Here is an 11,454-nt window from a genome sequence, read left to right on the forward strand (position 1 = left end):
TCCAAATAAATACAAGAATGACACGACAGTGTGACATCACATAATTAGGGGTTGGAAAAAGGCCATAGCAAGACAGGAGAGTGTCCTTCAGCTTATCCAGGGGGTGGGGGTGTCAGGGACGGCTTCATGGTGAAGTTTCAGGAGAGAGTGGAAGGATGATGATTTGACAGAGGTGTGTGAGACCCTGGAGCATCTGACTGAGGTGGGAGCAGGACAGGCTGCAGGGGAGAACCGTGAGGTCCCGTCCATCCCCAGAGCCTGTTATGGAAGGGAGCCCTGTGTGAGTGTCACCTGTGTGCCCAGGAGTGCTGCCTCCTGCCCCTCCAGCCAGCCACACATTCCTTCTCCTTGCCTGGGCCTGAGGTTCTGCTGCTGCTAAGTCGCTTCAGTCATGTCCGACTCTGTTCGACCCCATAGACGGCAGCCCACCAGGCTCCCCCATCCCTGGGATTCTGCAGGCAGGAATACTGGAGTGGGTTGCCATTTCCTTCTCCAATGCATGAAAGTGAAGAGTGAAAGTGAAGTCGCTCAGTCGTGTCTGACTCCTAGCGACCACATGGACTGCAGCCCACCAGGCTCCTCTGTCCATGAGTTTTCCAGGCAAGAGTACTGGAGTGGGGTCCATTTCCTTCTCCAGGGCCTGAGGCTCAGGAAGCTTCAAGGAAGAATGCTCGAGGGTGCGGCCTGCAGCCCAAAGTAGGCTGGGATGGGCGGGGCCCATATGCTCAGCACTTTAAGTACCTCAGACCTCCCTGCAGACCCAGGAGCTCTGAGACTCCTCCTGGTTGGGCGCTCTCAGCTCCTGGCATCTGTGAGGAAGGAAGCAGAGAGCTAGCTCCCTGTGCTGAGTCTGAGACAGGATCCCAGTGTGTGGGGAGCCACAATGCCAGCTCAGGTCTGGTCCTGGCCTTAAGGATGGGGAGTTTGAGAGAAAGGAGACTGTGGCCCCTTAAGGATTTGAAGGGTTGACTGGGGTGGGGTCTGTTCCAGGAGGTCCAGACCGCCATAATCCCATCACTTTCCGTTTGAGTTTTCCTTACTCAGAGAGTTCAAAGAGAAAGGATGGAAGGGAGAGAAAGGATGAACCAGCCAATGACCTTGTGCATGTCCTTTCTACTTAGGGGACAGGAGTCAGGTTTTACTTCCTGCTGTTCCTGGCTGTGGCCACCAGAGGGCCGAGTGCAGGTAAGTCACTCAGGAGCAGCAGTTTCATCAGCTCAGATGTGCAGTGGAGCAGAGAGAGTAGAACCAGGTTGGATGCTGAAGTCCTGGACTAGAGGGGGAGTCATGGGGATGCAGAGAAGCCACACTTTGCAGCCAAATTGAGCTGTGGCCAGAGTGCTGATTGCTGGTGTCTCTGGATGTTTGGTCTGAAGCTAAGGCCTGTCCTGGGGCTCCATCTGTGCCTCTGTGCGGTTGAGGGGGCTCAGGGGAGCCATGGTGGTGAAGACTGGGCTTCCTTCTAGCTGCTCCTGCTCCTATGGCCTTGGCCTTGGGGTTCCCAGAGGGTGCTTGGTGGTCAGGGCTGTGTCCAGGGAACATCCTTCCCTAGTCTTCATCCTCACGATTCCATTTATCACAGTAGGCATAATGAGAGTTTTTGTGTTTAATTGGTTGTGGAGAAGAATGCAAGTGTTGAGTATGTACTAGATTGTGGTCAGCTATTCTTAGCGGAGAGAATCCTGACCTCAGGGGCCTCACAGCCTAGTGATGAGCCTGTGAGGTGGGAAGGGGCTAGGAGCTAATGGCCAGGAAGGCTGGTGTGAGCGGCATGAGACTGAGAATTATCCTCACATCCTCTAGCAGGGACACTTGCTGTTGAGAAGTTTTGGGAGGAGGAAACCTGTGCTCCTTACCTGTCTTTCCTTCCACGAAGCTGCAAGGAAATCAAAGAAAGTTGCCATAAAGCAGCTGGTGAGTAATAACCCAACTCAGCATCCTTTCCTTTTAACGACTTTTTAGCTAAACAGATCTTGGTCATGGAGATCAAGAGGGGGTGTGCCTACCACTCCTGTCTGCTCTGATTCCAGCTTCCAGCCTAGGAGATTTCTATTGGGAATTTTGAGGCTTTGGGGTCCAGCCTAGTTGTCAGAGACATGATCTTCTGAACACAGGGAGAAGGTGGTGTTTCTGGTGAGTCTTAGCATGATGGCTGTAGCTCCAGTGAGTGTAAGATTTTTCCCTGCTTGTAGGCTAAGAAGTTAGTTCTGCCCTAGTGTCATAGATTCTGGTAGAAAACATGAGCCTCCAGAGGCAGAGACATAGAGCTTTATTCCTCACAATCACAGAAGTAGCCAGAGCATCATCCTTTCCCTGTGCTGGTGTTCTGGGTCCCATCCCATCCCAGTGATGTGAAAGGGCCAGGAGATATCTTCCCATGTAGTTTGCCAAGTGGCTCATAAATTGGGTTCGTCAAACAAATGTAGGCCTTTTTGGATAAGACAGTTTATTTTCTCTGGGGCTGAGTACAAGGAAGAACTGTGCAGTTAGGAATCTGAATCTCATATAATGGGCAGTGACCATGCCTGCCCTTACCTCTGAGTTGAAGAGGCCACACCCTGATGTAGCCTTGAGATGTGGTCAGGTGTGATTTCTGGCCTCTTCTGGCCATAAGAAGGCTCTATCCCAAGGGAGATACCATCTCTGTCTCCTAGGATGTTCGCTCTACAAAGTCTTTGAATAGGTAGCGTGGAACAAAGGCAGTCAGTGTCCACAGAGAATTGTCCTCAACAAGCAGATATGTGTGGGAGCCTTCAGGATACATTTCTGACTTCCCAGAGTCTTTCTGGTTGTGAGTCTGAGATGGACCCTGTGCTCTCAGACAGAGGGTCTCTGACTGGTTCCTTCTGTAGATGGCCTGTATCACCTCCGCACTGAGAATGGTGTCGTCTACCAGACCTTCTGTGACATGACCTCTGGGGGTGGCGGCTGGACCCTGGTGGCCAGCGTCCATGAGAACAACATGCGTGGGAAATGCACGGTGGGCGATCGCTGGTCCAGTCAGCAGGGCAACAGGGCTGACTACCCAGAGGGCGACGGCAACTGGGCCAACTACAACACGTTTGGGTCTGCAGAGGCCGCCACCAGCGATGACTACAAGGTACTGAGCACCGGGTGGGAAAGGGTGGGAGCTGCTTGTGGCTGGAGCAGAGCATGTGGAAGGGAGGGTGGGAGATGGGGATGTGGCGGTGGGGCTGGAGAAGAATAAAGACGGAAGTCCATGTCTTGAATGACAAATTCCTCTCACCAAGGTTGTTTGTGTGGTGGGGTCTCGTCGTCTGCTGGAGGGAGGTGGGGTTCTGGGCACTGCTGGGCACCTGTTCCCTGGAGACCTGAGCTCTCAGCTGCACTGAGGACTGCGTGTGTGGGTCTTTGGCTGGTGGCACCTCCTGGGCTGGTCAGGCTGAGTGTGTGTCCCTCTGCAGAACCCTGGCTACTATGACATCCAGGCCCAGGACCTGGGCATCTGGCATGTGCCCAACAAGTCCCCCCTGCAGCAATGGAGGAAAAGCTCCCTGCTGAGGTACCACACCAACACTGGCTTCTTCCAGAGACTGGGGCATAATCTGTTTGGACTCTACCAGGTACCTGGCGCTGCTGCCTGGGGGTGGGGGCACTACCTTTGGTGAGCTGAGAGTCAGGTGTTTGGGATGGGGAGTAAGTCTGCTCTGTCCATATCACTAAGGGCCTCTGCTTGGCTTTCTACTACCTCTGTGTAACTATGAACTAGTGTGCCGCCTCTTTCAGAGGAACTGTGAGCCAGGCAGGGGAAGAAGCCTAGGTGAGAGGATTGGGGCGGGTAGAGAGTGAAAACATAGGGGTCTTGAGGCTGGTTAGGGTCCTAGCTATGGGTGGCAAGGGGGAAATACACCAGTATTATTCATACTGATTCCTGAATAATGCCACATGAGGGTATAAAGCCTTTACTGCCCAGAATGGCAGTGTCTGTGTTGTCTTCCACAATCTATATTTTGGGTCCCTGCAGAAATACCCAGTGAAATATGGAGCAGGGAATTGCTGGACTGACAACGGCCCAGCCATTCCTGTCGACTATGACTTTGGTGATGCTGAGAAAACTGCATCTTATTACTCACCAAATGGTCAGCGTGAGTATCTGCTTCCAAAGCCCAGTCGTTAACCCTTCTCTGCACTCTCCGGGAAAGTGTAAATAAGAAAAGTTCATGATCCTTCAGTTCAGTCACTCAGTCGTGTCCGACTCTTTGCGACCCCATGAATTGCAGCACGCCAGGCCTCCCTGTCCATCATCAATTCCCGGAGTTCACTCAAACTCATGTCCATCGAGTCTGTGATGCCATACAGCCATCTCATCCTCTGTTGTCCCCTTCTCCTCCTGCCCCCAGTCCCTCCCAGCATCAGAGTCTTTTCCAATGAGTCAACTCTTCGCATGAGGTGGCCAAAGTACTGGAGTTTCAGCTTTAGCATCATTCCTTCCAAAGAACACCCAGGACTGATCTCCTGTAACCCTAATGATCCTTAGCATTTATTAAAAATGTTCAATATGCCAAGCTGTTTTCTAGGAATGTGACATGGATTTTTGTTATGTAACCATCATGAAAAAACTATATGCTCAGGCTTCTTAACTAATAACCCTGTTTGATTCTTTTTCCCCCTTAGTTTATTTATTTTTAATTTACCCTTAGTTTATTTATTTATTTTAAACCAATACCATATTGTGTTGGTTTCTGCCATACATCAACATGAATCAACCATAGGTATACATATGTCCCCTCCCTCTTGAACCTCCCACCCCATTCTACCCCTCTAGGATGTCACAGAGCCCTGGTTTGAGTTTCCTGAGTCACTCTAAGAATCTTACAGTAGTTAAGAGCTCATTAATGTGCACAGGTGAGAACAACTTGCAAAGTAATGAGAAAAATTTGTTTTTGTTATGATGGATAGCTATTATTGTAAGAAGACCTTTTAAGCATGATAAAGCCACAGAACTTGTCTTTGGTGGGAAAATAAGAGTCATTTTACTTTAAAGTCATGGTAATTGGATGAGAAGTGTGCCAGCAGAGACCGATGGCTGCTTCTGATCATTGCTTATTCCTGCCGAACCTCTGGAGGTCTTCTTGCTGATCTGTCAGTGGATCTCATTTCTCCTATGAGCCTTAGACAGACAAGTGACTTTTGTGAGCCTGAGCCTTGGTCTTCTTGCCCCAGATGGAGGGAGGGTCTCTTTCCTTTTTAAGGCCAGGGTGCAGCAGCCACTGTCGAAAAGTGCTGGGCTCTTTGCCCACAGATTGGCTGTAAGCTGACCTGTTGATTTAGGGAATTCCTGGGCTGGTCAAAGGGAAGATATTTCCAGTTCGTCCTTTGAATCCTTGGCCTTTTCTCTGCCTCTTCTTTTCCAGGAGAATTTGTTGCAGGATTTGTCCAGTTCAGGGTGTTTAACAATGAGAGGGCAGCCCATGCCCTGTGTGCTGGGATGAGAGTCACTGGCTGTAACACTGAGCACGTGAGTTTGGGGAAGATCCCTGGCTTGTCTGGGCGAGTGTATGTGTGTGTATGTTTGTGTTGTGTGTGTACCTGTCTGGGGTGTTTGATGTGGCTTGCATTTTTACTCTTTTCTGGCATTGTGTAGACATATTTTTAAAATTGTAGCTATTATTTTTTAATTGAGATTCAAGTGATCTATAACATTATATTAGTTTCTGATATACAGAATAGTGATTCTATATTTTTATATATTATGAAATGATCACTGTAACAAGTCTAGCCACCACCCAGCACTACTCACAGTTGCAAACTCTTTTTTCTTGTGATGAGAAGTTTTAACATCTACTTTCTGAGTAACTTTTCAATGTATAGTATAGTCTTATGACTAGTGTCACCATACTGTACCTTACACCCCCAGGACTTACTTTATACATGAAATTCTGGAACATCACTGATGGTCCAGTGATTAGAACTCTGGAACTCCACTGTTGTTGTTGCTCAGTTGCTAAGTCATGTCCCTCTCTTTGTGACCCCATGAAGTGCAGCATGCCAGGCTTCCCTGTCCTTCACTGTGTCTCAGAGTTTGCTCAAGTTCATGTCCATTGAGTCAGTGGTGCCATCCAACCAGCTCATCCTCTGTTGACCCCTTCTCCTCTTGCCCTCAATCTTTACCAGCATCAGGGTCTTTCCCAGTGAGTCAGGTCTTTGCATTAGGTGGCCAAAGTATTGGAGCTTCAGCTTCAGCACCAATCCTTTCAATGAAAATTCAGGGTTGATTGCCTTTAGGACTGAGTGCTTTGCTCTCCTTACTGTCCAAGGGACTCTCACAAGTCATCTCCAGCATCACAGTTCAAAAGCATCAATTCTTTGCTTCTCAGCCTTGTTTATAGTACAACTCTCACATCCATAAATGACTACTGGAAAAACCACAGCTTTGACTACAGGGACCTTTGTCGGCAAAGCGATCCTCTGCTTTTTAACACACTGTCTATGTTTGTCATAGGTTTTCTTCCAAGGAGCAAGCGTCTTTTAATTTTGTGGCTGCCGTCACTGTCTGTAGTGATTATGGAGTCCAAGAAAATGAAATCTGACATTGTTTCCACATTTTCCCTTCTATTTGCCATCAAGTGGTAGGATCAGATGCCATGGTCTTTGTTTTCTGAATGTTGAGTTTTAAGCCAGTTTTTCCACTCTCTTTTTTCCCCTTCATCAAGAGGCTCTTTAGTTCCTCTTCACTTTCTGCCATTAAAGTCATATCAACTGTATATCTGAGTTTGTTGACATTTCTTCTGGCAATATTGATTCCAGCTTGTGCTTTATCCAGGCTTGCATTTTGCATGATGTATTGTGTGTATAACTTAAATAAGCAGGGTGACAACATACAGCCTTGATGTACCTCTTACCCAATTTTGAACCATTCCATCGTTCCATGTCCAGTTCTAACTGTGGCTTTTTGCCCTGCATGCAGGTTTCTCAGGAGGCAGGTAAGGTGGTCTGGTATTCCCATTTCATTAAGAATATTTCACAGTTTGTTGTGATCCACAGTAAAGGCTTTAGCATAGTCAATGAAGCAGCATAGATTTTTTTTTTTTAAATTGCCTTGCTTTCTATGATCCAGCGTATGTTGGCAATTATCTCTGCTTCTTCTGCCTTCTCTAAACCCAGCTTGTACATCTCTGGAAGTTCTCAGTTCTCATACTGCTGAAGCCTAACTTGAAGGATTTTGAGCATATCTTGCTGGCATGTGAAATGAATGTAATTGTATGGTAATTTGAACATTCTTTGGCACTGCCTTTCTCTGGGATTCGAATGAAAACTCACCTTTTCAGTCGTGTGGCCACTGCTGAATTTTCCAAATTTGCTGGCATAATGAGTGCAGCATTGTAACAGCATCATCTTTTAGGATATGAAATAGGTCAGTAGGAATTCCATCACCTCCAACTTTGTCTGTAGTGATGCTTCCTAAGCCCCTTAAGGCTTTCTTATCTCTCGTTGCTATTCTTTGGAACTCCGCATTCAAATGGGTATATCTTCCCTTTTCTCCTTTGCCTTTTGCTTCTCTTCTCTTCTCAGCTATTTGAAAGGGCTCCTCAGACAACCATTTTGCCTTTGCATTTCTTTTTCTTTGGGATGGTTTTGGTCACCACTTCTGGTAAAGGTTACGAACCTCCATCCATAGTTCTTCAGGCACTCTATCAGATCTAATTCCTTGAATTTGTTTGTCACTTCTGCTGTATAATCATAAAGGATTTGATTTAGGTCATACCTGAATGGCCTAGTGGTTTTCCCTACTTGTTCAATTTGAGCCTGAATTTTGCAATAAGGAGCTCATGATCTGATCATGATCAGCGCCATGTCTTGTTTTTGCTGAGTGTATAGAGCTTCTCCACCTTTGGCTGAAAAGAATATAATCAATCTGATTTTGGTACTGACCATCGGGTGATGTCCACGTGCAGAGTTGTCTCTTGTGTTGTTGGAAGAGAGTGTTTGCTATGATGAGTGTGCTCCCTCGGGAAAACTCTGTTAGCCTTTGCCCTGCTTCATTTTGTACTCCAAAGCCAAACTTGCCTATTATTGCAGGTATCTCTTGACTTCCTACGTTTGCATTCCAGTCCCCATGATGAAAAAGACATCTTTTTTTGGTTTTAGTTTTAAGAAGTCTTGTAGGTCTTCATAGAATCATTCAACTTCAGCTTCTTCTTAATGGTTTGGAGATAGATGTGGATTGCTGTGATGCTGAATGATTTGCCTCAGAAATGAAATGAGATCATTCTGTCATTTTTGAGACTGCACCTAAGTACTGCATTTCAGACTCTTTTGTTTACTCTGAGGTCTACTCCATTTCTTCTAAGGGATTCTTACCCACAGTAGTAGATATAATGATCATCTAAATTAAATTCTCCTATTCCCGTCCATTTTAGTTCACTGATTCCTAAAATGTCCATGTTCACTCTTGTCATCTCCTGTTTGACCACATGGACCTAACATTTCAGCTTCCTATGCAATATTGTTCTTTACAGCATTGAGCTTTGCCTTCACCACCATGTACAACCACAACTGGGCATCATTTCCGCTTTGGCTCAGCCTCTTCATTCTTTCTGGAGGTATTTTCCATCTTCTCAATAGTATATTGGCCAGCTTCCGATCTGGGGGGGGTTCATCTTTCCGTGTTATGTCTTTTTTCCTTTTCATACTGCTCATGGTGTTCTCAAGGCAAGAATACTGAAGTGGTTTGCCATTCCCTTCTCCAGTGGACCACGTTTTTCAGGCCCTAATTAGCAGGGACGTGCGCTTTAGCCCCTCAGTGTAGCTGGATGACATGCTTAGTGCCCTGGCCGTCCTACTGCTAGTGCACATTGAACGTTTAAACCTTCACGGGCCATCAGACGTCGGTCAGTACGTGGCTAGGGGTTGAGGCAAAGGACCTTCTGAAGTGGTTGGGAAGTGGGTCCAGAGAAGGCGGAGCTGATGCTGGAGGACTCCCAGGAGCAGAGGGCACTTGCCTTCAACACTGCCGCTGGCCACCCGGGAGCCGATCTGCCACCCTGGAGCCAAGAGTCCACCATGGAGCTGATCTGCTGCCTGCATCTTCTTATTTATATTCCTGATGGTTTGAAGATCAATTTCCCACTGTCGGGGGCCCAACTGGATCCCTAGTTGGGGAGCTGAGATCTGTTATATGCGTGGCATGAACAAGAAAAATGAACTGAAAGTTTATTCCTTTTGACCACTGGACATAATTTACTGTTTTGAAGTTCAATTTATGTATATTCTCATATATGATTAGCATTTTTATGTTGTGTTTAAGAAATATTTCTGTTTGTTGAGGTCACAAAGACATTCTCAAATATTCTTAGTCAATTCTAGAAGCTTTAGGTGTTTGTTGTTTTTCCAGTCTTGTAGAAGAGAACACCATAGGCGTGTTGGCTGGAGACTGTCTTTGATGGGTATTTTGTGACTGGAGGGGCAAGAAGAAGAGGGTGTCAGGAATATAGGGGGGAGAACATTCACTTAGGTCTTTTTCATTTCTTGCCTGTCAGTCTAAGATATGTGACCCTGAAGGACGTCTTCACTTCCCCCCTCAAATATGTCTGCCCATTTGTCAGTCAAAGTGAGACAACTGTGTCCTCATGAAAGAGCCCTTAGGTTACAATTCTGAGGATAAAGCAGGTGTGGGCCCTGGGAGTGGGGTGGGACGTGTCGCCCCCTACATTGGCTTCCATGGAGCCTTATCATGTTCATTAGTGCTCATTTGCATGTACCCTTGCAAGCACTGATTCCATAAAAATACATGATAGAGCACCCACAAAGTGCTCGATATTAGACACGCACAGCTGACAGTCATTTTAAGGAAATCAGACTGAATGGGATGGAGACAGAAGTGCACGGTTGCAATGTGGTGTCACCTGTGATAGCAACATAAACAAGGGGCCTGGGGAACAAAATGTAGGAGCTTCTACCTCTAATGATGGCACATAGCTGATTCTCCGAGTTGGGGACATTTTTGTTGAATCTCAAAAGCTGTGTGTAGAGCTCAGCAAGTAACAAGGGCAGAAAGATGCCTGTCTAGCATGAGTGACTAACATTTTCAGAATCACTGGTGTTTGAGAGACCAATGGGGGTGTTGAAGGGCCCTTGAGCTGTTGTTTGCTTTTGGAGCATCTTGTGCATTTTGGTAGAAGCAGGAGCCGAAGCTGGAAATACCTACAGGAAGCAGGGTAAGCAGGGACTTTTCCATTCTGTCCAGGATGTAGATTTCATGTTGTAGAAGATGTGACTCTTCAGAGGATTTTGAACAGAGGAGTGACCTGATCAGCTTTGATGTTTCTATAATGATGTATAGCCAGGTGGAGGACATGGATCCAAGAGCAGGGAAATTAGGGGCAGGGAGGTAATGAGGCAGGTGTAAAGATGCAGATGTGAAATGCTGAGGACCTGAGCCAGGGTGTTCAAGGCCAATAAGAGAGAGAATTAGTTTTGTTTTGCTCAACTGGAGTGTTAGATCTAGAGATATGTAGATGGAGACATGCGGCTGCAGTTGCCTATGGGGTTTCAAGCACAGAAAATATGGACCTGACTTCTGAGATTTAAGAGTTTCTTGACAATGTATGATTATGCTGATACTAGCAAAAGTCACGGGAGAAGGTGAGCCATCATCAGGAGACTGGTGTGGCCAGAACCGTGGGGAATAGCATTTGGGGGAATCAGTTGAGGGAAAAGGGTGAGGTAAAAGGCCTGAGAATAAAGATGAAGGAAGGTAAAAGGGAATTCAGGAAAGAACATGATTTCAGAGTCCACTGGAGGGAGGATTTCTGGCAGCGGAGTGGTCAAGGCCAAGTAGGAGGAGGACCAAAGATTCCAGGGGATTTAGATTAAGATCTCCGTGGTGTCCACAGCCAACCCCTCACTGTGTCTTCTCCCTGCCCCCCAGCACTGCATCGGTGGAGGAGGATTCTTCCCAGAGGGCAATCCCGTGCAGTGTGGGGATTTCTCTTCCTTTGACTGGGATGGATACGGAACTCACCGGGGTTACAGCTCCAGCCGGGAGATCACTGAGGCAGCTGTGCTCCTGTTCTACCGCTGAGACCTGAGTGTATGAGACGTGGAACCCAGCTCCTAAGCCCAGAAACTCAGAGATGGAAAAAGGTTTCCATTTTCTCCAACAAGGAAAGGAGAATAAATTACATCATTTGTGACTCTTAAGTTTTTTTAATTCTTTTTACAAATTGACTGACACCTGGAAGATGTATTAAAATAATGCCTCTTATTCTGGTGACTTCTGATTTACTTTCTGAGTTGGGAACTTCTAGTCTCAGGTCCCAGAACACAGGTTTGCCCCTCTTTGTAGGCAAATCCTGAGTAAGACTGAGGAGCAAGGGAAAGTTTTTCTCATTAATTTTTCCTACCATATTGTTATTGGCTAGTCAAATCAAGCTCTCAAACGAAACATAATGAAGAAAAGGTGAATATTGTTTAGATTCTGTAGAAAAAAAG

General features: G+C 46.7%; 1 protein-coding gene across 1 annotated transcript; it reads left to right on the plus strand.

The window, feature by feature from the left end:
- The first annotated feature begins 784 nt into the window (after window positions 1-784).
- Window positions 785-11,236, plus strand: LOC109556674 (intelectin-1a). The gene is made up of 8 exons (XM_070780404.1): window positions 785-895; window positions 1,122-1,185; window positions 1,804-1,914; window positions 2,853-3,100; window positions 3,426-3,584; window positions 3,986-4,106; window positions 5,376-5,479; window positions 10,892-11,236. The coding sequence occupies exons 1-8, from the start codon at window positions 884-886 to the stop codon at window positions 11,042-11,044; spliced, it is 972 nt and encodes a 323-aa protein (XP_070636505.1). The 5' UTR covers window positions 785-883; the 3' UTR covers window positions 11,045-11,236.
- The last annotated feature ends 218 nt before the right edge of the window (window positions 11,237-11,454 follow it).

The sequence above is a fragment of the Bos indicus genome, chromosome 3 (genome assembly GCF_029378745.1).
Source record: "Bos indicus isolate NIAB-ARS_2022 breed Sahiwal x Tharparkar chromosome 3, NIAB-ARS_B.indTharparkar_mat_pri_1.0, whole genome shotgun sequence".
Lineage (NCBI taxonomy): Eukaryota > Metazoa > Chordata > Mammalia > Artiodactyla > Bovidae > Bos > Bos indicus.

Excerpts from the sequence above, each read along its gene's own strand:
- LOC109556674 (XM_070780404.1), top strand. Across the intron at positions 1,915-2,852 it reads AAGTTGCCATAAAGCAGCTG|ATGGCCTGTATCACCTCCGC; the intron begins GTGAGTAATAAC and ends TTCCTTCTGTAG. Across the intron at positions 4,107-5,375 it reads TTACTCACCAAATGGTCAGC|GAGAATTTGTTGCAGGATTT; the intron begins GTGAGTATCTGC and ends CTTCTTTTCCAG.